The sequence below is a fragment of the Chelon labrosus genome, assembly GCF_963514085.1.
Source record: "Chelon labrosus genome assembly, chromosome: 13".
Taxonomy (NCBI): domain Eukaryota; kingdom Metazoa; phylum Chordata; class Actinopteri; order Mugiliformes; family Mugilidae; genus Chelon; species Chelon labrosus.
The window spans coordinates 27,192,966-27,216,060 of record NC_140346.1 but is presented as its reverse complement, the minus strand read 5'-3'; the positions used below and the strand labels follow the sequence as shown (position 1 = coordinate 27,216,060).

Here is a 23,095-nt window from a genome sequence, read left to right as displayed (position 1 = left end):
CCTGAGCTTAAACATTCACATCTTGAGTCATGGACTCCAACAGATTTCCTTTAAATTCTTGTGCAACAGATTAAATATTTATTCTGGTTTTAGGATTAGGATTGTTTGCAAGTGTATGATGTAAAGCTTTTCTTGTATTTAATTCTTCTTAAAAGAACAGCCGTGATTGACATCCTGCAATTTCACCGTTTCATGCATGCAATCTTTTCTAATTTCTACTTATTTCATGTGATGCAGCTGAAGCCATCGCGTTCATACGTACAGACACCATGCGTCCTTCTGACGGCATGAAGGCAGGTCTGTTGCTGAGCCTCAGTTTAGTCTGCAGAGTGTTGAAGCTGATCTCCAGCTGACATTTCTCTTGGACCTGCAGACAGAGACGGCTCGGCGTTAAAGCACAGATTACAGGACAGGTCTTAGTCTGAAGGAAGGCGCGGAGGTTTTCCAGACCTTGGGCGGTTTGTGCACGCAGCGGTAGTCTCTGAAGTCCTCCTGCTTGGCCTGCATGTCATTCACCGTCTTCTCTTGAGTGCGGTCCTCCAGCCAGGGGATGGTCCGACGGATCCACTCCAGCAGCTGCAGGTAAAGAGGAGGAGGAGGAAACGGTCAGGAGGAGCTGAGGACTAAGTGAACGTGTGGAGGGCAGGTGTGAGCGCCTATCATGCTTCATACTCACATCGCTGGCCAGTTTCTCGTAGTCCTCCATCATCTGCTCGTTCTCCTGGTTCACAGCCAGAACTTTGCAGATACGGTTTGCGGCTGTCTCGGCCTATCAGGAGACAGAGTGATGAGCAGCGCTAACAGTGATTGGATGAAACACTCCACTCCACTCAGTGTGACCAGAGCTTGTTCATAACAGGATGCTGCGTGTTACATCACTAAACTGGAACTAAACTACGTGTCTGTTGTTCATTAGTGCCTCAGCCTGGACCGCTATATCTTAATATCTCCTGCTCTTTAATCTGTGCACACACTCCACACACAGGCAGTGAATGTCTAATAAGTTTTAAGCACAAATTACTAAAGTGCATAAACTGGTCTGACTGAGAACGACATGCTGCTGACGGTTAGTTGAATGTGTCAGAATCAGCTCGTGTTTTCAAACTCCATGCGTCTCCCTTCAAATCCTGAGAATCAGCCCATACGTCTAGTTACAGTTCACGCAGCGCTGCCGTCCACGTCTCAACGTCTGCCTACGTCTTTACACTAATCAACCGCTGAAATGAAGAACAGCAGACACTTTACATCTACCCCACAACATACCTTTGATTCACTGCATCACAAACGCTTCACAGGATTTACTTTTAATGTAAAAACAAGATAAGACATCTCATACTAATATGCATCATAAAATAAAAGAAACATTTAGATTTGAGAGGGGTTAATAGCCGAAGAGAAACTGTAGAGCGTTTCACACAGGAATGAACACAGACTGGTCTGAGTAGGATCAGCTTTCATGGTTTCCACATGAGAAATGTACGTTTATACACGATCTCAGAGGAAACTCACGGAAGAAGGAAAGATTTAAATCATATGATACTTCAGCTCTAACGTGACGTCAGAGAATTTAAACTCAGACCATGAGTGGATCATTTCTGTTAAAACACAACGGGCGTCCAAAGACCCAAAACAGAAGAATCAGAAAGTGTTTGTTATTGTTGTTGTTTTTGTTTTTTTTTTACCCCAGAGTTCCCATCATGCTCCTGTTCTGGAAATAATCCCTGAGTTTCCAAAACTGCTCTGAAGAGACTTAAAAGCTGCTGGACCGTTAACAGTCGGATCCAATGAGGAGCTGAAAACCTTCATTTACTGAATTTCCTGAACTTCCTTCCTTCTTTCAGGAAACTTTCCACTATCTGGCGTCAAAGTTTGTCTCCTGACTGATGGAAACACTGGTGGGTTCTTTAGTGTTAGTGTGAAGCGTGAGGAGCTCACCTTCTGTGCGCCAGAGAAGGCGTGATAGAAGCAGGATACATAGGTCATTATGGCCTTCTCATCTGGCCTCACAGTGCCCACGATGTCTACACATCACCAGACGGACAGACAGAGACAGAGACAGAGAGAGACAGAGTGAAGCCAAAGCTACCCAAAGCTACGCAGTCCTCGCTCGCTGAGGGACGTGAGAGCAAGAGGAGTTATTTAGGGAGACGGTGACCCCGTCTTCAGATCCACAGCTTCTAGTTCCTCCTGTCACCGGAGAGAGAGGAAGAGGAGGAGGAGGAGGAGGAGGAGGAGGAGGAGAGGAGCTGGAGCCACGAGTTCAATGTCGGGACACAAACACACACACGACGGGTTTGATGAGGCTCATCGAGACGGGACGATGTCTCTCAGAGAGGTTTGTTCAACAACTGAAGGAGGTCTGCTCTACAAGACCCAGTTTAAAGAATTACTGCTTCTCAGGTAATATAATATAATATAAAATGTATTGAATCTATACTTCTAGATCAAACATTTAAAGTCTGACTAGCATTCAGCTGATTTTACGTCACATTACATACATCAGACATTCAGTTTTATCCAGAGTTTTTGTTTCTAACTAAATGTTCTGCTGCTGCTTTAACTCAGCCAAGTTTCATTTTAACACTAAACAAGAGAACAAAGGGAAAAAGCGTCAGCTGCTGAATAAACCGAGGATCAGTTTTGACTTGTCGCTAAATAAACGTTCGACGCCGGTAGAAGCAGTAAAGGTGGAGCTTTAAGGTCGTTCCTCGCGCTCATCATCACGGACACAGATCTCCTGAGACCAGAGAGGAACACAAACAAGTCCTGAACGAGCTCGGAAATTAATTAAGAGGAAAACAAGACGACGCGTCGGCTGACTTCCTGAAGGAGGTCTGCAGGGAAAACGAGAGGTGGGAGTCAGAAATTAAACGAGAGGACGGCTCCACAGGACCAGGTATGGACGGAGACGAGAATGGATATGAAGCATCGATATGATATGATTGGTATTATCTCTGGTTTAAGGATTGTATGGTTTCTCTGAAGGATGATTCATTAATAAACTCCTTCTCCATCAAATCCAATCAGATTTAAACTGGAATTAACACTTTACTATTAGCATTTTTTTTATTTTGTTTGTATTTTATTTAATTCTCTACATTGGCATCCTCTATTTTTTAATTTTTTCCTATGCATCTTCATTTTTTCTATATTTTTATATTGTTATTTTACTCTGTTTGTATTTATGCCGTCTCCTCTCAATTGTCACTTTATGGGAGCAACTGCAACCAAACTATTTCCTTAAACGATCAATAAAATATTCTGATTCTGAAAAATCTCTCCTCCTCTCCAGTCTTTTGCTTCAGTTCACGTAAACATTTCTCTTCATGCCTCTAAATTTCTGAAGAACAGCCGGAGAGCCGCTGCTCTAAAAAGGAGGAAATCCACCGATTAACGGGGAGGGTTCACGACCGTCGTTTGTGAATATCAGGAAGTGACACGTGGTCACGCCAACATCCAGCAACAATGGCACAAAGCTTTAACTGGAAGTATTCATTTTCCTTTATGTGCCGAATGACAAAAACATTCATGTGAACTCTGCAGGGTCAGAGCATCGGAACGTTTACTGCTTCAGTCGAACGAACGCTTCTCGTTTGTGTGTTTGAGTCCCAACAAAAACAAAACCACAGCGTCCTCGTTGTTGAGCAGGACTCAGCTGCTGAGAGGGTGAAGCCATGCCGGACAGGAAGCAGCACCTTGTTAGTAACAGGAGGTTAAAGGTCAGGTTTGGGGTTGATACCTTCTGAGCTCCAGAGAATGCATGGTAGAAACTGGACACATAAGTCATTATGGCTTTCTCATCTGGACGAGCAGTGTTCACAATGTCTACAAACGGTGGGGGAAGACGTTGGTTATGAAGACACACATAAACATATACATAATTACACACACAAACACAGGCAAGACAGGGGACGTTTGATTACACACAACAAGACACAAGGAAGTCATTCTATCATTCTGTACAGACAGACGGGACCAACAAGTCAGACACGGCATCACATGAGTTAACGTTCAGATTACTTTCATATCTGGGGACATTTATAGTTCTGCAGAGAAATGGGACAAATATTCATTAACATCCTGCGTCCATGCAGATGAAGACGCGTCCAGACAAGGGTTAAACTGATCAGCGGCTACGTTCACATGCACATAAAACACAGTGGAGCCGGTTAAAGTTAGAGGACCTGCAACATCTGGATTTAAAATAAACAGATTGGTCAGAACGTCGGCATCAAAACACTTCCTGCTTCGTTGGGGAAACACAGTCGGTCACATGTTGCATAAACTGCAGAGGATTAGAGCACGTAAACACAGGGAAGCTCACCTTCAGCGTCCAACATCTTGGGGATGTCCAGGTGCTTCTCAGCCACCTCGAAGGCATTGTTCAGGTTGGTCACGGGGTCGTCCTGAACAAGGCAGATTATTTCATTATTAGCAGTGTGTCAGTGACTCATGTCGTCTTCGATTATTCAGATTTGACCCGTAGGACAACAGGAAGGTTAGGTTTTAGTTTGGGTCGTTGATACGAAGGCTTTAAAACAGTCATGTGTTGGAGTGTGAGAGCGCATCCAACCTTTCTGAGGCTGTCGTAGTCGATGAGATCAGGTCTGTGTCTGTGGATCAGAGCGTTGAAGGCGAGACCGTCCTTCCAGCTGTTAAGAGGCGAGACAGGAGAGTTCAGAGACTCAGTGACATGACGCTCGTACATGTTTCATTTATGTGTTTTTCTGCTCCGTCATCTTTACGCTGCATTCACAGAGCATGTTCGGATCTGCAGCTGGATTTAAATGCACCTCTGAACTTGAGCAAATGACAGACAGGAGGATTATCTTTGAACCTAAGTCACGCTCCTACTTAGTTTTTTGCCTTTTAAGGTTAAAAAATAACCTAACTTCCTAAATAACACATGGATGATTAAAGAGTTTTACTTTGCATGTGTTCAAATAAGAACATGCACCATCAACAGCAGCTTCTGTCTTTATTTCTCTTCTCATATCCCATCAGTGCAGATTTGACTATACAGTTTCTCCAGCAGGGGGCGCCCCTTCCACACAAGCACAAGCAGAGAAGTTGAAGGAATACTTGAGTTCTTGCACAGCCCTGAGATTTCATTTAGCCATGACAGCCAACTCTTGTTATGAGATAAATGTGCTGCAGGATCCAGTGGGACGCTGGACAGATCTTCCCCCCTCAACCTGCATGAACAGAGCGTGCCCCTCCCTCTAATGCAGCACGTCCATCTGCACGGCTGCTTTAGGCACCGGACAGTTAATGAGCTGTTAGAAAGCACTTTAATAAAAACAGATCTGAATGTGCAGCTGTTCTGTTACATGTCTTTAATGCATAATTCTTAGTCTGCACTGGGAAAGAGCATCTTGGGGTTTGTTTTGTGCAAATGCATAAAGATCTTGAATCTTTCTTTTAATAATTATCCTAGACCAGATCTTCAAAGAACAGTGAACAGTTCCCGTGCATCCTGAGGACTTTCAAAAGACTTTTTTTGGACATAAAAACACGTTGAAAACTCACACAAAACACTTCAAGTCGAATGTTTTCGTCCAAGTATAAGACCGACAGGCCTTAGAGAAACCACACGGCACCACATGTGCATATGTGAGAATTACCTAATGTGGAAGTTCTGCACGTTGACGTTCTTGTAGGGAGCGGTCTTCCTCTGGCACCACAAGAGAAGACCCTCCTTGGCAGAGGTCTCTGCAGAGAGTAGATGAGAAGGGACGCGTCTCTGTTAGTAGTGGTTTGATCGTGGCTTAGCCGCGTCCTAACTACAAACCGCTTCATTCTCGTCGTCATTTAAAATACGAGGATGTTTTTGTTTGCTGAACATCAGGAGAAGAAAAAAAAAACCTCAGTGACTAATAAACAGAGTAAAAATGTGACTCAGTATTTTGTTCCTTGCAGAAGCCCACACCCACCGCAGCTAACTCAACACAGGCAGCTTTAATTAGCCGGCGGAGTCGTAACAGCTCCAACCGAGGAATAATCATCCTCCAGTCAACACGTTAATACTCAACAGATTCATTGATAAAATAATAATAAAAAAAAAAAATTGGAGGTTCCCTGCAGGTCTGCTTCACACCAGGAACTATTTCAGGACCTCATTCAGTTCATTAGATAAATTAATCAGCAATAAAAATAAGAGTTTACATTAAGATGCAGCTGATCATAATGTAAACTGTGCTCCAGGAAATAAATAAATAAATCAGATCATCATCATCAGTGTCGGTGAGCAGTCATGTAGGTCAGAGCTGCTTTATCTTGGCCCGGTTCCATCACCACTCACCCCACTTTCTACAGTATGGCTGCTTCGTTACTTCTACTCCACTTCCCACAATGCATCTGTCTCATCCACGTCTGCATGTGTGCGTGTGTGTGTGTGTGTGTGTGTTAACAGACTCCTGCAGGTCTTTGTCGGCTAATAAATCTCAAAGAAAACCAGGCAGCAAACAGAAGCAGCGGCTGTGTCCTTCAAGCTGCTCGTCTTCACAGCTTTTATGCAAATACGCTAGAAATGTGGGGCGAGCGAGCGAGCGAGCAGAGGAACGACATTCAGCAGAGGTCAAAGCACAGACTCTGCAGCCCAACGGTGAGTTACCTGTTCCTTAATCCACCTGCTCCGTTCTGTTTTAACAACGCTGTGTCACTTTAAGTCACTGCTGTTCCTAATTTCTCTCTGTATATATCGTATACTGTGTTGAGGTGGACTCATCTGACCTCATTCCTCTGCTGGTGTGAACACACAGCCAGTTCTGGGTCACGTAAAAGACCCCCTGCTCTTGTGTCAGGAGGGTTTTGCCTCATTCATTCACACAGCCACTATTGTTTCTGTTCATTAGTAACGAGAGACTTTTAAATCATTCCATCCCTGTGGCTGTAATAAATAAATAAAGCTAAACAATTAAACGATGAATGAAAACAAGTGATTCGATCATGCTGATGTATAAGGAGCAACGTCGATTGTCTTCAGTGTCTTAATTTGATTTTCCTCTCACTGCTTCAAGTTACTCTGAAGATGGAAGCGTAAAGAGTTGAGTTATAATCTGAGATTTGTCTCCAAGATAATGTCTGTTAGTTAGTAAGTAAATAAATAAATAAATGAATTAACAGCTTGTTCCAAAATATGGATCATCTCCACACGTCAGCAAACAGCCGTTCATGGTTCTGATCCAACAGTATGTAGAGATCTATTAGAGCAAACAGCTTTTATAATATTCTACTGCGCCACAAGTGATGTCAGTTCCAGCTGTGGACGCATGAGGAGACACATGCGTCCACTTAAAGCTGGACAGTTGGGGTCAGATTGCAGAGGACGGAAGTTAATGCACGGTCTAGATACTCCGCAAGAAGGTTGAAGTTTTCCCGCAGCTTGTTCTCGACGCTTGTGTGGTGTTCAGTTACTAATCTGTGAATGGTCAGAAATTGGAAGTGGGCGTGGTTAATGTGGATAAGCTAAAATGCTAGCAGCCGCTCTGTTAGCTCTCAGATGCTAATAATCGTCGAGTGAGCGCTAATCTCTCCTGGGTAGAGATCCTCATATACACGGTGTCAAAACGCCCAGCTGACATCTGAAAATCTCCCACAATGCTTAGCATGTGTGACGTATGCTGCAGCGGGACGTCCCTATGAGGAGTTCCCCAGAGTTCGGCACTCGAGTTTCTCATGAAGTATATATGACCTGGCCAGGATGAACTTGTTTCTAGTTCTCTCAGCCCTAGGAGCAAGAACAAATATCTTGCTTCTCGCACCTTCTACAGAGATGTCCTGGATGGCGAAGCGGAGGATGATGGTCCAGATCATTCCCAGGGTCATCTTGGCGTTTCCATCCACGATTTCTACAAGAAACACACACACACACACACACACATAAAAAAAGTTATTTTAGTAAAATCTAACAATTATTTCTTTCAAGACAAATAACACAAACACACACAGCTTCACTTAAACTCCAACGGCTGCTCTATCTCCATCGCTGGGTGGGAAAGTTTGATGATTTAACAAAGGAAGTCTTGTTAGATGTAAACCTGAACACTTCTTCATCAGCGTCTTCATAAATAGATTTGTTTCTAATTATTAGAAAACAACTAATCATTTCTGTAAAGTACAGATATGTCTTCACATACGTCTATAATAGTCTATGATCAGTCTACTTCACTTTTTCACTTTCAGTTCATCATTCTCATTTGCACTAGTCATTTTATATTTTGTATTATATGCAGCTTTTCATATTCTCAGGTTTTATATTGTTAGGCGTTTCTTTCAGTACTGTCCACATGACGAGTAAACGTTTTGAATATCTTGCATATTTCGTTTTAGATTCTCATCCGACGACAAGAACAAATTCGTTAAAACTAAATATTTGCAGCCTCCTGCATCCAAACCTGAGAGGTGTCAGATATCGTTATCTCGGTTTAACCCTCGGTGACCTACATGGATATCTGGCAGGTTAACGAACACACCCCCCCCCCCCCCACACACACACACACACCCTCACACACACACTAGTCATGCGTGATGAAATGTCAGCGAGCCGGTAGCATGTAGCTCGGGTCAGATTCCACTCATAGTTCAAACACTATCATCAGTCCTTTCATACTTTCACCTGCTTCAACTGCTTCCAGTTCATCAGTCTCACGCTCACTGTCAGCTGTCACTTTGTCATGTTTAATCTGACAACTTTCAGATGATTTCTGTGTCCGTTAACTAAATAATAAAAGTAGCGGCGATAAGCCCGATGAGCACTTTTGCAGCCGAGCTTTTGTCCGACACTGTTTAACCGATCACAGATCACAGGATCTGAATAAAGCTGCTTCTGTGGTTCAAATAAAATCAGTGTAGATATTTGTAATACAAAAGCAGAACAGATGTAGCCTCGATTTCCTCTGGGAAAATAAAATAGTTTTATAAATTAAAAAAGAAAATAAACGAATGAATATTGGAGCCACAGAAATCAATTCCAGCAGCTGACAGAAGGAACAAAAACCAGTCTACTGGTCGTCTCCAGTCAGAGCTGCAGAGCCGACTTGTGCAAGAGTCCACTTTTAGAGACGACTGGCTCTGACTGGTAGATGTTCATGTACAGCATGTAAGGAGCCAGTTGGTGGGATCTTCTCTGGGGCCCTGAGGGGCGACTACGTTCTACTGCTCTGGTCCAGCCACCAGGAGCTCTTATCTCAATTCCTGCATCATATGATCAGCTTTTTATTTCTGCCTGATAGCGATATGAGCATCGTTAGAATCAAGTTCTACTCGTCCTAAACGTTTGAGTAAAATCTAAATTCTTTGTGCAGTCAGAGTTATTTCCTTCTCTCCCCTGTGCCTCGTCCAAAGAGGTTAAACCAACTCTGCACTTCAGCCCGTAGAGGGTTTTCAAACTGACGTCCTGCAGATCAGAAGGACGACTGGGAACCGGAAAGTCTCCCATCAAACAGTCTCCCCTCTCTGAACTCGTCACTCAACTTATTTTTCCTTCCATGTGACATTTTTCTCTCTGTCAGTTTCCAGTAGATGACCTTTAGTGGGCTGCAGAAAGAGCGAGTAAGCGAGTGTGTGTGTGTGAGTGTGTGTGTGAGTGTGTGTGTGTGCGGGGCGGCCATATTTTGTGTAGAGCGGTCAGCAGTACGAGCAGTGTCATGCTGCAGGAATGTCATGGCCGTCCTGACAGAGTAGGAGAAAGGTCACTGTCCTCCAACTGACACACACAAGGCCGTTCCTCTGGGTGATACACTGTCCTCTGTCCTCCATCAGCGGCATGGACACAGCTGTCTAACCGCTCTCTACGCGTCCACAATAAAACATTTAATCCGAGCGACAATTAAACACCTCGTTAGTAAATAAAAGCCCACACGTGCTCAAATGAGAGCACAGCGTTTCTGCACGCTCCACTTCTACGTTTGTTGCAGAGAATCCAACACGTCAACATGTGTGGGTCGACATAATTGCAGGGTGAAGGACAAATAAAACCACCGTCTACAAAAGGAGCAAGACTCCCTGAACCAAGCAGGACGTCCTGACAAGCTGAAACCTGCAGCTTGTTCAGTTCATGTGCAGAACACGGCTCGTGTGTTTTCTTAAAGCAGATCTGTTCTGAACCGTTTAAGTGGTTTCAATGGCTTTGATCGTTTTACTTATTTGAATGTTTGAAGCTGCAACCTGAAAAGACACGTCAGGGTGGGTACTTTTAACCGCCTGGACAGGAGTCACTCTAAACCAGGACCATGTTTCAGGACTGAAAAGGTCCCAACAATTTTGCTCAATTGTAAAAGAGATTTGGACAAAACTGACGCTGTCATTGGTGGAGATTTGAGGTTTGTCCTGCTCTGTCTTGTCATACTTTTTAAATCCAAACTTCATCTGAGGCCTGACCCGTGCTAGAGCTAGAGCTGGAGCTTCTGTCATGTTCTGGATCTCCCTCACATTTGGATTAACCCGTTAGCGACGTGAAACCGGTCTCATGAGGCTGAAAGATGAAAGAAATGCCTTATACTTAATTTCTTTTTTTATTTGGTCTGTGTGGATTTCCACTCGCCACCAAGAACGCAGTCTACCCCAGAGTTCCCTTTCCAAGTCGGGGTCAAAAGTTGAGAAGATGATGAGTGAGCTGGTGGTTCCCACTGAGGTCCTGGACCTCTTTCTGGCCTGCAGCTCCTTTTAACTCCACCCTCATTAGACGGTTGTGGTTCATGACTGTGTGCTCACCCTCTGCTCCGATAGACACCAGTTTGACTCCCTTGCTGGCGATGAAGTCCAGGGCTTTGTTCACGTTGTTGATCTTGTGGACCCTCATCTTGCCTCTCTCGGGCTTGGGTAACCGTTCGCCTGAGGACGGAAACACACACACACACACAGACACACACACACAAGAGCAAACAAAAAGTGAGTGAGTCGGTTCCTGCGGTGACGGGAGCCGAGCATGTTTCCACACGGCTCAGCACAATGACAGTCAGAGAGGTTAAAGTTACAGCAGCGACGCTCAGAAAAACTGAAGAGAATGTGAAAAACGAGTCTAGTGTCGTTACTGTCTGAGAGCGCACGACGATCCTCGCCGCTGCAGCCTGCAATTAAAGCCAATAAACTGCAGGGTGTGATTAAACGCCTGCGATCAATAGTGAGGTTGGAAACTGAGCGTCTACACCCCGCAGTGGACGGAGATGTCGTGCATCTTTAACATCTGAGAATAGTTTTCCTCTGAATCAGAAAAGTCGACCGCCGCTCGTTTGGCGAGGCGTTCGGAAAAGCGGTTATCACTTCAGCCGCTCCGGCGTCTAACGGGGGACTTTTAATCCTCTTGTGAGTTACCTGAGATGACCTCCAGCAGCAGCATGAGTTTGAGCCCATCCCTGAAGTCCTCCTCGATGTTTTCGATCTGCGTGCCGGCCTTCCTCAGGTGGGAGTTGCACCACGCCGTGAACGTCTGCGGGAGAAACAGAGACAGGACACGGGGTGAGAAAAGGTCCCGCTGGCTTTTAGGGGATAATAAACCGCTTTGAAGCAAAGAATGAAAAGAAAAGTCAAATTCAATGGACGGGGAAGGGAAGGGAGGTCAGGGGAGGTGGTTTGATAAGACAGGAAGTAGACGCTTGGACACAATGAGAACTATTGATCCGAAAGAACAATTTAAACTAGAGGTCACAAAATGAAACTAGTGGATCTGAGCAGGAGCAGCAAACAGAGCCAGAGTCTGGAGCGTCAACAAACCAGAGCCAGAGACGGACACGTGATCAAATATCAGAAACAAAAACACAGACGTCTGAGCAGAGACGTGCCTCTGGCCCCCAGCATTCTTTAGAAACGTGTTTCAAATCTTTTTATATTGAAGAAGACGAAGCTGGAGCATTCTCTTTTCTGCGACGTTGTGTGACTGACCAGAGAGTCAGAAATGATTCCATCCATCATTTAGAGGATGACGTTTTAAGTTTTTAAGTTTACACAAATATATAGATGAGCTGTAAACAGAGCTTTTTAGAGCGAAGGTCCGTGACGTGACAGACAAATGAAAACGAGGAGGATGTCACGAACCTTCACGGACTTTAAAACTGTTTATTGAATGCTGTAAATTCCTGGTGACAGAATACTGTTTATGCTGATGCAGTCTCTTCAATAACACATTTACTGAAATAAAAATGCAATGTTTTGACGGCGCTTTAAGCTCTGGAAAGAAAAATTTGTTCATTTAAACAACTTGTCAAAGAGATGACCTTTTAATGTCATCAGATGTCTCCTCATGTGCAGATTCTCAGTCATCTAGATCAGAGGATAATCTCATTTTTAGCAGAAACATCTGAAACTCTGAAACCGGCCAGAAGAAGTTCACGTTAACCTGGATCTACTGTTCAGAGACCAAAGACGTCCCGAGTAGAAACGCAAACCTGTCTCTTTTAGAGCTGGACAAACCTTCAGGATGAAATGCGTTAAAGGAAACTCTAACTCAGACAGTTGCCTTTTTATTTTATTAGCTATAAGTGAGCAGGAGCCACCTGATCCTGAACATAACCTGAGACCTGAACCCGTCTTTGAAGCAGGTGGGATAACGTTTCAGCTCTCGTTCCTCTTTTTTCTCCCCCCCTCCTCGTCTCCTTCGCTGTGAGTTCAAAAACATTATGACAGGGAGCTGCTCGCTGCCCGGCCCCTCTCTCTCTCCACCCCCCCTCCGCCGTCCCACTCTGGTCACTGGCACAAAGCGCCCATTGAGCCTCGTGGATAATAGCACCCTTCAGCCCCCTGTGCTCTCTCCCCTCGGCCCGCTCGCTCTCCGTGACCCTCCCCCAGACCGGCCGATACCAACCCCCCTCTCCCCAACACACACACACACACACACACTATTACATATCTATAGAGACCTGGACTGTCCGGACGGAGAGGAAGGAGGGAGAGGAGGGAGAGGAGGAGGTGGGGGTTGCATTTCACATAAACAAACAGACATACAAAGTTGCTGGGGAGGAGATCGGAAAGACAATGCCTCCCTCCCTCACCCCCTCCCTCCCTCCCCCACACACAGAGAAAGCAGCAGGAAGTGGCACTGCAATGACAGGAAGTTCCAGCTCAGTTTAGCTCAGAGCAGACAATCAGAGCCAAGATGCATCCATCACCACGCTCTCTCAGCCGCCCCCCCAACCCCCCCCACGCCACCAACCGGAGCCGTAAAACCTCCGATGAGCCGCCGACAGCTCGTTTACGTTCCTGTTCGCCGTGGGACACGTTCCAGCTTCTGAACACGTCTCTGGAGTTTTTACGAGTGCAAACACGAGTGGAAACACCCTCCACAGTGGATTCATTTTTCCCTTCATTCAACCAGCGTCGATGCTTTCAGTGAAGAATAACAAACTGGCTGTATGCACCACCGTGACTGAGGCTGGATAACAGTTCACGGAGGAGGAGGAGGAAACCCAGCTGCTCTGGAGTCGGCCATGTTCCAACAGAGCTGCTGCTGCTGCTGCTGCTGCCGCTGGGAAATACAAACATGAGCAGGTTGAGACCTGCAGCGAGCATGAGAACTTCATGTTCAGAGCGACACGTTATGTACATGAGGTCACACTCTCGAGGTTTATAGTCAGGCAACGGATCTGCTGCCTAACTGTGCATGGACGCTGTTGGAAGACTGTAAGACGGCCGACTGGAGCTGAGCGGCTCACGTTGGAGCTGATAAATGAAAGCTTCCCCAAAATCACTGCAACACAGAAAGTGGACGAGGACTGATCGCAGCTGTTTTACTGACACGTGTAGTAACATTTCTGTGGAGCTGCACGTCAGTATGCAGACATATAAATACGTCTCTGCAACCAGAGACACTTCATCAGGTCTGCTAAGAGAGGACCGTCCATCAGGGTGTGACGGCGTTTGTCAGAGTATCATTCAGTCTGAACCATGGGACACTAGGGCAGAGAAAGCTGATAAAACAGTTGTGTTGTGTTTCTAGGTGTTTCTGCTTCATCCTCCAATAAAACTGTGTCATAAATCTGAATCTTAGTGGGCAAACTCACGTAATGCTCTAAAATCAGGAGCAGCATCTAACCCGGGCTGCAACAGACGGCTCAGTTTTTTAATCCATCAACTAGTGCTGGTCTTAAAAAAACTCTTTCAAATTCAGGGTCTCCTCAGACTGCACAGCGAGATTCTTCCACGTGTGAAGGAGATTCAAACCCATGACAGAAGGCCTGGGAGCTGAAGCTGCACAAAAAGCAAAGACATGTGCAAATGCAACCAATCTCCAAAACCGAAAATCTCCGAGCAAAATACTTCCAAAATATCTCATGAGTCAGAATTAAACCCGTTCATGAAATCATCTCAGATTCTCAGCACTACTATCATCTATTTTCCGATTTACGTCAAAAGGACCAAACTATTTACAACCATATCAGCCAAAGGTAGTTTCTGTTGACGGCACGCCAGTGCACTCGTGATCAGGTCGCACCTTTGCCCCCGTCTTCAAAGTCTAACAAACTTAACACATCATCTATTAACTCACGTCTTTAAAACGAAAACATCAGGACCGGTTGATAATGTGGTTAAGGTTTCGTGTACGAAGAGTTTTAATTCTGTAATCCACTTGGAATTAAAAGCCTGTTAAAGCTGCCCCCCGTGTGTCGACCACGGAGCAGATCAGACCAGAGGATTTCTGACACAGATAAGGAGCTGGAGGCCGAGCTGGTCTGAGGACAGCAGAGCGTTCGGGGAGGTTTACATTCGAGGCAGGAAGCTGGTGTCCTTATCCTCTGCTATCTGTTACATAACCCAAGAACATGTTATTACTGCAGCATGCTCTCTATCCTTTAAATATAATCACATTGGTTTAAAGCTGCTTTTGGATATTTTACACACTGGAAGCTAGAGAAAAAAAAAATAAGCCACAACATTTGTAAACTTTGCGTTTTATTGCCAGGAAACATCTACAAGTATTAAATCAGAGGCAGGTTTGTGTCATTTTTCTGTTTCCATCCCTGACATGTTTGTTAGTTTTGGACAAATTGCTGCAGAATCTTGTGGATTTTCTTCATATTCCAACCGTGGCTTTGATGAAACTGGGTCAGAGAGTGACACAAACCTTGAAGAACTCATCTCCAGATTATAAAGGTAACAAAATCGGTTTATAATGGGGTTATCTTTCTGTGCAGGGCTGTAAATTATCCAAAGCTTCAGATAATCACCTTCAGTAGATTCCTATTCCTTTATTTCCTATCAATATAGCAGGCCTCGTGTATAGACTGTATATAAATATGGACGACCCCTTTCTGATGCCACCCGTAGGAGTAGTTTTGAAGCTCAGTGATGGTGGAACAGGCCGTCATCATCTTGGTAGATAAAGCTTGATTTATACTCTACGCTGCAGACGGCTACCCCAGTGGAGGCATTTATATTTGTGTGCTACTTGTTTGGGCACTGATCTGTAATTAAAACAACTTTGTACTTGGAGTTGTAGTTAATAAATGTGGCTCAACAGCTACTTGTACTGAAATCTCTGCAGCACAGAACATAGAGGAATCAGAGTCAGAGTAGACGTCTTGGAGGAGGGTGAAAACGGGAAAACTTTTTGTGCTTCCAGTGTATTTTTGGACCAATCATATACGCCGCATTTCTACAAGGATGGACGCCAAGCTGTGGAGCATCCACATGTACGCCATAGCTACAATCAATAAAATCTATGAGGAGGAGGAGCGCGGGTGGAGGTGAAGCAGACAGGTAGCGACCTTTGAGGACACCCACCTGTCACTCAAAGCAGCCACGCCCCTTAATTCTGCAGAACTTTAAGCCTCGACACCATGTAAGCCCTGATGTGTTGAAGCGGTCTGCAGGAAACACGACGTTCGTCATGTTCTGGGACGGATCATTTCAGAGTGTGGTTACAGTGGGTTGGCGTTCGTTCAGCACACCTAGCTTGTCGACGTCATCTACCTCTAAGGTGCACGGAAAGGTAGAAAGGAAACAGGAGAAGGTTCATGTCTGAGCTTGTATCCTTCATCAGGGTCAAAAAGAACACGGAGCGTGGGTGGAGCTGACAGCTAGCGACCTGTGAGGACACCCACCTGTCACTCACAGCAGCCACGCCCCTTAATTCTGCAGAACTTTAAGCCTTGATATCATTTAAAACAGATGAGTTGCAGTAAATTCACCCCTGTACTGTTAAAAATCATAAATGACTCGATTAAGGCGGCGAACTCAATGACCTACGGTTGTTGGTACTTTTAAATTTTCAGCCCCAGAATCTGTGTGAATCTGTTCAGTGCGTCTGGACGTCGGCCCAAACTTTTCTTTGGCAGATAAACCAGAGTCGTCCTAATGAGCTCCACTGGGGTCGGCTGTTTCATCGCACATCGAGTCGTCGACGTGACCCCCCACCCCCCCACCCCGACCGGTCTTTCATGTCTGACCTCCCACTGTGCCCACGGGGTCAAAGGTCAGAGCTCGGACCAATAGGACCAGATAAAGAGAGAGAGACTCAGCTTTAAAACAGGCACACTAATATAAACACACACAATGAAATAAATAAATGACGTTATCTCATCACTACACCTTCCTCTGCTCTCAGTCACACACACACACACACACACACACGCACACACACACCACTCCTCGGACAGGAATGTGCACAAGAGACAAGACTCCACATCTAACCACCTACACACACACACACACACACACACACACACCTATCACATCTTTGTGTAGCTCACTTCAACTCCACTTCAAGCATACATTCACGCAAATTACTCCCACACCCAGTTTCTCAATGCATGTACATACACACCTTATAATACCACACTTACACACACACACACACACACACAGTAGATGAGGGTGTGTCGTTTTACAATTGGAAAGAATGAACCAGGTTGAACGCTCGTCGTTGCACAACCTCCTCGCATTCTCTGCATGACGTCAGCGTGTCTGTGGGTGTGGATCACACACCCTTCTTCTTTCTGGCTCTGACTGATGAGCTCACTGTGAGAGCGACGCCACACACTCCGGCTCCACTCATCTGAGAAGCCGCACGTTACTTTAAAAGGTCTTCATCTGCGTGATTCATTCATCCTGTGCGTACACCGCGCTCGCCGTCGAGGTGCGTCCACCCATACGCACAAAAATAAACTACATACACACACACACAGGAAATGTCAGTTGTTTCTCACGCCCATGCATCTGTCCTGGCAGCGGTCGGCAAGTCAAACAGGCTTCCAGTCAGGCAGGCAGAGACACGCTCAGAGTGGAAACAGAGGTGGCAGCCTTGGTAACATCTGTGTTGTGTCGAGATTTCGAAGGATGTGTCGAAGCACGCTGCAGAAAACATCAAGGCAGTGCTCGTCACGTGTGGGTACAGTAAAGCTGGCGTTGGTTCTGCACGCCGAGCTCGACGTCATCTACCTCCGAGGTGCACGGAAAGGAAGAAAGGGAATAGGAGGAGGTTGGTGTTTGATGAACAGGGTCAACGAGAAACATTCAGCAAACTTAGCGTGAGGAACGTGAGAAGAAAACGTGTCGGTCCATGTGTTTGGCTTCAATGAGCTGCTGCTGCAAATCCCAAGTTCTTTATCTAATCATCAGTGAAGATAAACTCTTCATCATCTTATATACCTGGTCTCCACCTTATACTGAGGCCCAGCTCACCCAGGAGTTGGTCCCACAACCTCTTACTCTCCAAGAAAGAATCATCCCTTAGACGAGAACAATATCAGGGTGGTTGTATTGAACCCGATGAGATGTCGAACATGCACAGGAATGTCACGACATGTCGTTTGACCCCAGAGAGCAGATCTGCAGCGACGTTAAAGGAGTTAAATGTGGACCTGCTGGCAGGAGGTACGACCTCAAGGAACTTGGACAGCGTCATAACTAGACTGGACCGGCTGTACCAGACCGAGCCGGGGCCAAAACCATGCTGGCCTGGCCCGACACAGGGCCGCCTATTCTTAGACGCGCACCAATTAAAAAAGGGCCGTGGCGTGCGACACTGCAGCGCCGCTAACTATTCACTGACTCTAGAGTCACAGAGCAGACTGTTTAAAAGAAAGTCATGAGATTAACACGTTTCCTTTAGTTAAACGTCATTTACACTCACAGGTTTTTAATTTGACGTCAAACTAGCTGCACATTCCTCCACTCTCTGGTTCCCTGTGAAGGTTTCAAACAACAGAGCTGTAACTGGATACGGGGCTACCGCTGCACCGGTCCACAGCCACAGAGCAGGAACAGGACACCGTCCATCAGGGGCCACGGTGGAACCTGGGACGGTTTAAGGAGGAAGAACTAGCCTAAAGCAGAACGCCTGAACAGCCGTTTGGAGATCACCCGTCTCCCAGGGTCGCTCAGAAACATCCAAACACCGTCAGCATCTCAGAAAGGACGGTGGTTCTGTGGGGAAACACGGGACGCTGGCCAAGATGTTCACCAGGGTATCAGGAATAAAGACAGGGATGAGGAGAAGAAAGACGCTGTTGTGGTCTCATTATCCCGTCCAGTCTGGACAGGTGATCATTAACACGTGTGCAGAGACGCAGGGAGCCTCCCTCCTGCTTCATGTGCTGACAGGTAGTCAGTAAAACAAAGCTGTAATGTGGCGGGAATCTTTCACCGCGCCGCGCACACACACCTCCCAGAGGGAGCAGGCAAACATGTAATTGCTGTGTACTTCTTGGCTGGCCCTAATGCCCCCTCAGATATGCCATTATGTGAGTCAACAGCTTAACGCCGACTGTTTTCAACAAGCCTCGTCGACAGCGTCCAGCCAGACACACGGCTCTCTGGAGGAGCCTTAAATATAGCAGCTAACAGAAACAAAGGAAAGGGAGGATTAAGGAGAGGGGAGGGGGGGACACCAGGGGAGGGGAGAGGAAATGGAGAGGAGGGGGTTACAGGAGGAGAAAGGAGCGTAAAAGTGATCGAATGTGGGAAAAACAAAGCTTCAAACAGAGCGGTGAGAATAAACTATCATTTAAAAAGGTACAGCAACTTTGTGAGGACGGGGAGAGGGTAATAGATGCATCACAGATGGGTGAATGTGGGATAAGAGGTTTAAAGAAAAGCAATTTGGACGGATGAAAGCTGAGGAGGAGGAGGATGAGGAGGGTAGCGTTTATAGAGGAGCACGGTATGAATGCAAAATGAAAGAGCGAACTTTAAATAAAAGGATGTGGAAGAGAAATAAAAATGTGTTGTGTGGAAACACAGAGGATCTGAGCGGGAACTTTAGATGAGTTCACGAGACTCTGCTGCTGTCAGAGAGGAAGAGGAAGAAGAGGAGGAAGAGGAGGAAGAGTGTGGGAGCATGCTGGGAAACCAGAGCTGACTGGAAGACTGGAAGCTAACATGACGGCTGCATTTTTCTGCATCTCCCACAGGGGACGATCTTAATCTGGTGCACGGACTAAACCGAACGTGACTGCCCTGAAACCTGATGTTTCACAGGGAGCTCTTAATTCCCGTCCACTCATTGTAAATATATCTGTGACTTTATATTCATCGTGAACTGTTTAGACTCCTCCAGAAGCCTAATCCTGAAGCTGACGCCGTTCATTATTAATGAACACTTACTGCGACAGGCTCCAGCTTTGTCTATCAGAACATTATCAAATGAATAATGCAGGTTTCCTGAAGCTGAATTAGGTCTGATGCTGCTGCACAGTCTAGTCAGTGTAGCTAGCTTAGCTTTAGCACAAAGCATTGTCCAACCATCACCTTGATCCGTCCCAAAACTCATCCTCCTCCTTATGTTTCAAGCCGGAGGAACCCGTTTCCTCGTGAGCCTTTCATTTGGAGGATGTCCGTCTACCTGCCACCGCTGATAATAACCCCCGCCCTCCCTCCAGTAGCTGCCCCGTGGCCAGTTTTTATGGGAGGAAACTTAAAAAATGTGAAGAGAAAGGAGAGGAGAGAGGAAATAAGGGAGGAGAAAGGGAGGGAAGGGGTAAAGTGTCAAGTGATGTGGTTATTTGTTCATTTATTTATGTCTCTTCCTGTCTTTGTTGCTCGGGGAGTCCAGGCGGGGGTCGGGTTGCACCGCTGCTGACGGAGAGCCTTCGGTTTATTTTAGGACCGACAAGGTCCTCTTACAAAAGAGTGGGATGCTCATTATTCTACTCTGGGACGTCGGTAAGGATAGAAATAGAGTAAATACGTTGGGTTTAAGGCAGAGTTTGGTCATTTTTAAAGCGTTCTCTTGGATTAAAGGTCTGGATTCATCTGCTTCAACATGTTGAAAGAATAAAAAAAATAATCCCTCCATAGTTTGAGGTCACCCACACACAATCAAACACTTTGGAAGCCGTTTATCTGCACACAGAATAATGTGGAGCCCTTTCTAACGGCCTCTTGCCACATGTGTATGAGGCCACCGCTGCCGTCCCGCTGTGTGCCAATAAAAGCTGCTGGTGACTGGGGGCACGTTGCTCCACTCCAAATCACACAGTCCAGCGTTGCGTAACCGAATGTTGACACTGTCCACCACAAAAGCCCATTTCTTAATCCACCACTTTCACATTTCATGTCTCTGCCCGGGACATTTCTCCACAGCTGGGAACACGTTAAAGCTCAGAGCAGACCTTTTATTCCTTCGTCTTGTCCTTTAACATTTCTAGGTTTTGTATTTTCCCAATGATCTGTACGTTCTTCTCCTGATATTAATCCACCACACGTGCTTCACTCGGAGCAGAAATCAAAGCTGAGAAATGTTAATCCTCTAAAGAATGTGTGAACACTGGAGCTCCTCCTCGAAAGGTCGTCAGAGTGAAACACCACACGGAGCTTTAAGAGCAGGTTAATGTGAAAGATATTCAATTAATATCTGCGGGTGGAAGAGTCCTGACGAGGCCTCGCTCAGAGGAGTCACCGCTCGTCCAGCAGGAGCTTATTCAGCCGCATATTTCTGTCTTTTTATTAAATTTGAGGAGTTAAACTATTCCTGTAGCTCTGACGTCTGGTCTCCACTTAACGCTGAGGCCTCTGGGCCAAATCAGAACATATTAAAACTTCAAACCCAGCTGGCTGAGAAGGTTAGACGTTCATTAATCTACCTGAAAAACAATATAAGGCGTCTACCAGTTCAGCCAGTATAAGAGTAGACCTCAACAATCAGGCATAACATTATGACCACCTTCCTAATATTGTGCAGGTCTCCCTTGTGGTGACTCGTCAGAGAATGGACATGGCCTTCTGAGGGTGTCCTCTTGTTAATGGGGGGGCCTTTGAGGGGTTTCCCAGCAGAACACTGAATTGTCACAAGATGGTCAATGTGATTTACTTCTACTGTCATAATGTTGTGGTTGATCGGTGTAAAAAAAAAAAAAAAACTACATCGCACTGAAATGTCAGAATAAAGACAGCAATATTAAAGTCAGAGAAAAATTGTGGGAGGCAAATATAATAAAAGATGCAGGAGTTTTACTGGAAGGGAAAGACATCAACACTCCTCTAGTTACCTCAGATACAGCAGATATAGATATAATACAATACAATACGTCTATGTTTTACTGGATAGACGGTGGGATGGTTAACTTATTTAACTATTTGGGAACTGCAACTAAAGTTGTGGATTATAAGAAAGATGGAAAAAGACGGAATTAAAATGATTAATGGCTTTAATTTGAAATTAGATCCTAAACTCTGTGTCATATTTATTTGAGAGTAGTTAAACAAGGATTTAAGGTTTTTGCTTTTAATAGCAAGAAAAATGATCCTGTGGCTCAGACCTCAGGCCCCCGGCCCCGGCACAGTGCAACGGAGAGAAAGAGGAATAAAATGTTTATATAGCTGAAACCATTAAAGTCAGATTACAACTAAAACTACTACCTCTGGCTCAAACTTTCCCTGATCACACCCTAAGACTTATATGGTTTATTTATTTAGTTTTTAATTTACGTTGCAAGTAAATTTGCGTCTTTTAGGCTTTTGTTTGGTTTGGATCTGAACCGTATCGGATTGTAGCACAGACTAAACTAACCAGTACTAAAAGGACAAATACGTCTGTACATGCGATGCATGGGAAGAAAAAATGAATGAATGAAAAGAAGTAGAAAGATTAGCTGCACAAGAGATGGAGACGGGTGAAGAGAGAGAATCCCGTTCTGCTTGTTCGAGTAAAACGGTTTGCGTCACCGGTTTTAACGTTTTGTTGACGTTCGATGAGACACTGAGACGACACCGAGTAGAAACGAACGGTCTAAACACACTAAGACAGATTTACGCCTCGCTGATTTTTCCCAATCTGGATGATTTACCCAACGCTCTGCATGAAATCTGTAAATGTTGCAACCAACTGGGCCGTCTAATGTGGAAGGCTCCGCCCACTTCAGTCGGCAAAGCAAACCACAAACATCCCCATTTCCAGTTGGGTTTATTCGTGCCAGCCGGACATGAAAGAGCCAAGAGCGACGTGAGAACGACAGAGAACAAAGGAGCAGAGCCTGTGGACCAACGAGTGTCAACCACGACAGAGATGTCAGGAATGCCAGCTATGTTCTTCCTCCCTTCAACTCCCTTTCTAGTACATCTTCACTCTCGCCGTCGTCTGGTTCGTCTCTCGGCTCCGTTCTTTCCTTCAAATCGTCAGCAAGAGTCCAGAGACGCAATAAATCGCCTCGGAGCAGGAAAAGAACTCTTTGCTCACGACATCTTGGTTGTGCAAGTATGTGAAGAAGCCGTTTGGCAACAGAATCCGTCAGACACTTGAGTAAAAGACGTTAAAGAGGGTCTCTTCAAGATCACATAAACAACTCAGGGAAGCAGAGAGTCGGTGAGATCTGAACAGAAACGACTGTCACATAGTCGCAAGATTTACAGCCTGGTCCTCATCTACAGGACATCATTTCAGATCAATGTGTTGTGACCAAGTCATCTAAACGGTTTGTGCATCATCTGCGACATGCATCATGAGTCAGAGCTTAGCGACGGCGGATAAGATCAGCTCAAAGGAGACAAACCACAATCAGACGTGGAATTTAAGAGTCTCTCTGATTGTGTCTGTTTCTCTCGTATCACGCCATCGCTCCGTCCTCCTCCTCGGCGGCCAATCGGCAGCCAGCTAATCCACTTCCTGTCTTTAGAGGCGCAGCACAGGAAGCGGCGGGGGCGGTAGGATGTCCACGTTAATTCTCCA

At 45.6% G+C, this 23,095-nt stretch overlaps 1 protein-coding gene across 2 annotated transcripts in view; it reads right to left on the bottom strand.

Annotated features, from left to right (window-relative positions):
• Window positions 1-23,095, bottom strand: part of actn4 (actinin, alpha 4) — a 51,267-nt gene that overhangs the window by 8,641 nt on the left and 19,531 nt on the right. The window contains exons 2-11 of one of the 2 annotated variants that reach the window (XM_084559438.1): window positions 11,314-11,428; window positions 10,714-10,833; window positions 7,764-7,850; window positions 5,625-5,712; window positions 4,574-4,652; window positions 4,325-4,406; window positions 3,740-3,825; window positions 677-769; window positions 451-576; window positions 263-367 (exon numbers count right to left, since the gene is read on the bottom strand). In XM_084559438.1, coding sequence (XP_084415564.1) covers window positions 263-367; window positions 451-576; window positions 677-769; window positions 3,740-3,825; window positions 4,325-4,406; window positions 4,574-4,652; window positions 5,625-5,712; window positions 7,764-7,850; window positions 10,714-10,833; window positions 11,314-11,428 — 981 coding nt within the window. Of the gene's footprint in view, window positions 1-262; window positions 368-450; window positions 577-676; window positions 770-1,935; window positions 2,022-3,739; window positions 3,826-4,324; window positions 4,407-4,573; window positions 4,653-5,624; window positions 5,713-7,763; window positions 7,851-10,713; window positions 10,834-11,313; window positions 11,429-23,095 lie in introns of both variants that reach the window. The other variant, XM_084559439.1, reaches the window with a different exon arrangement.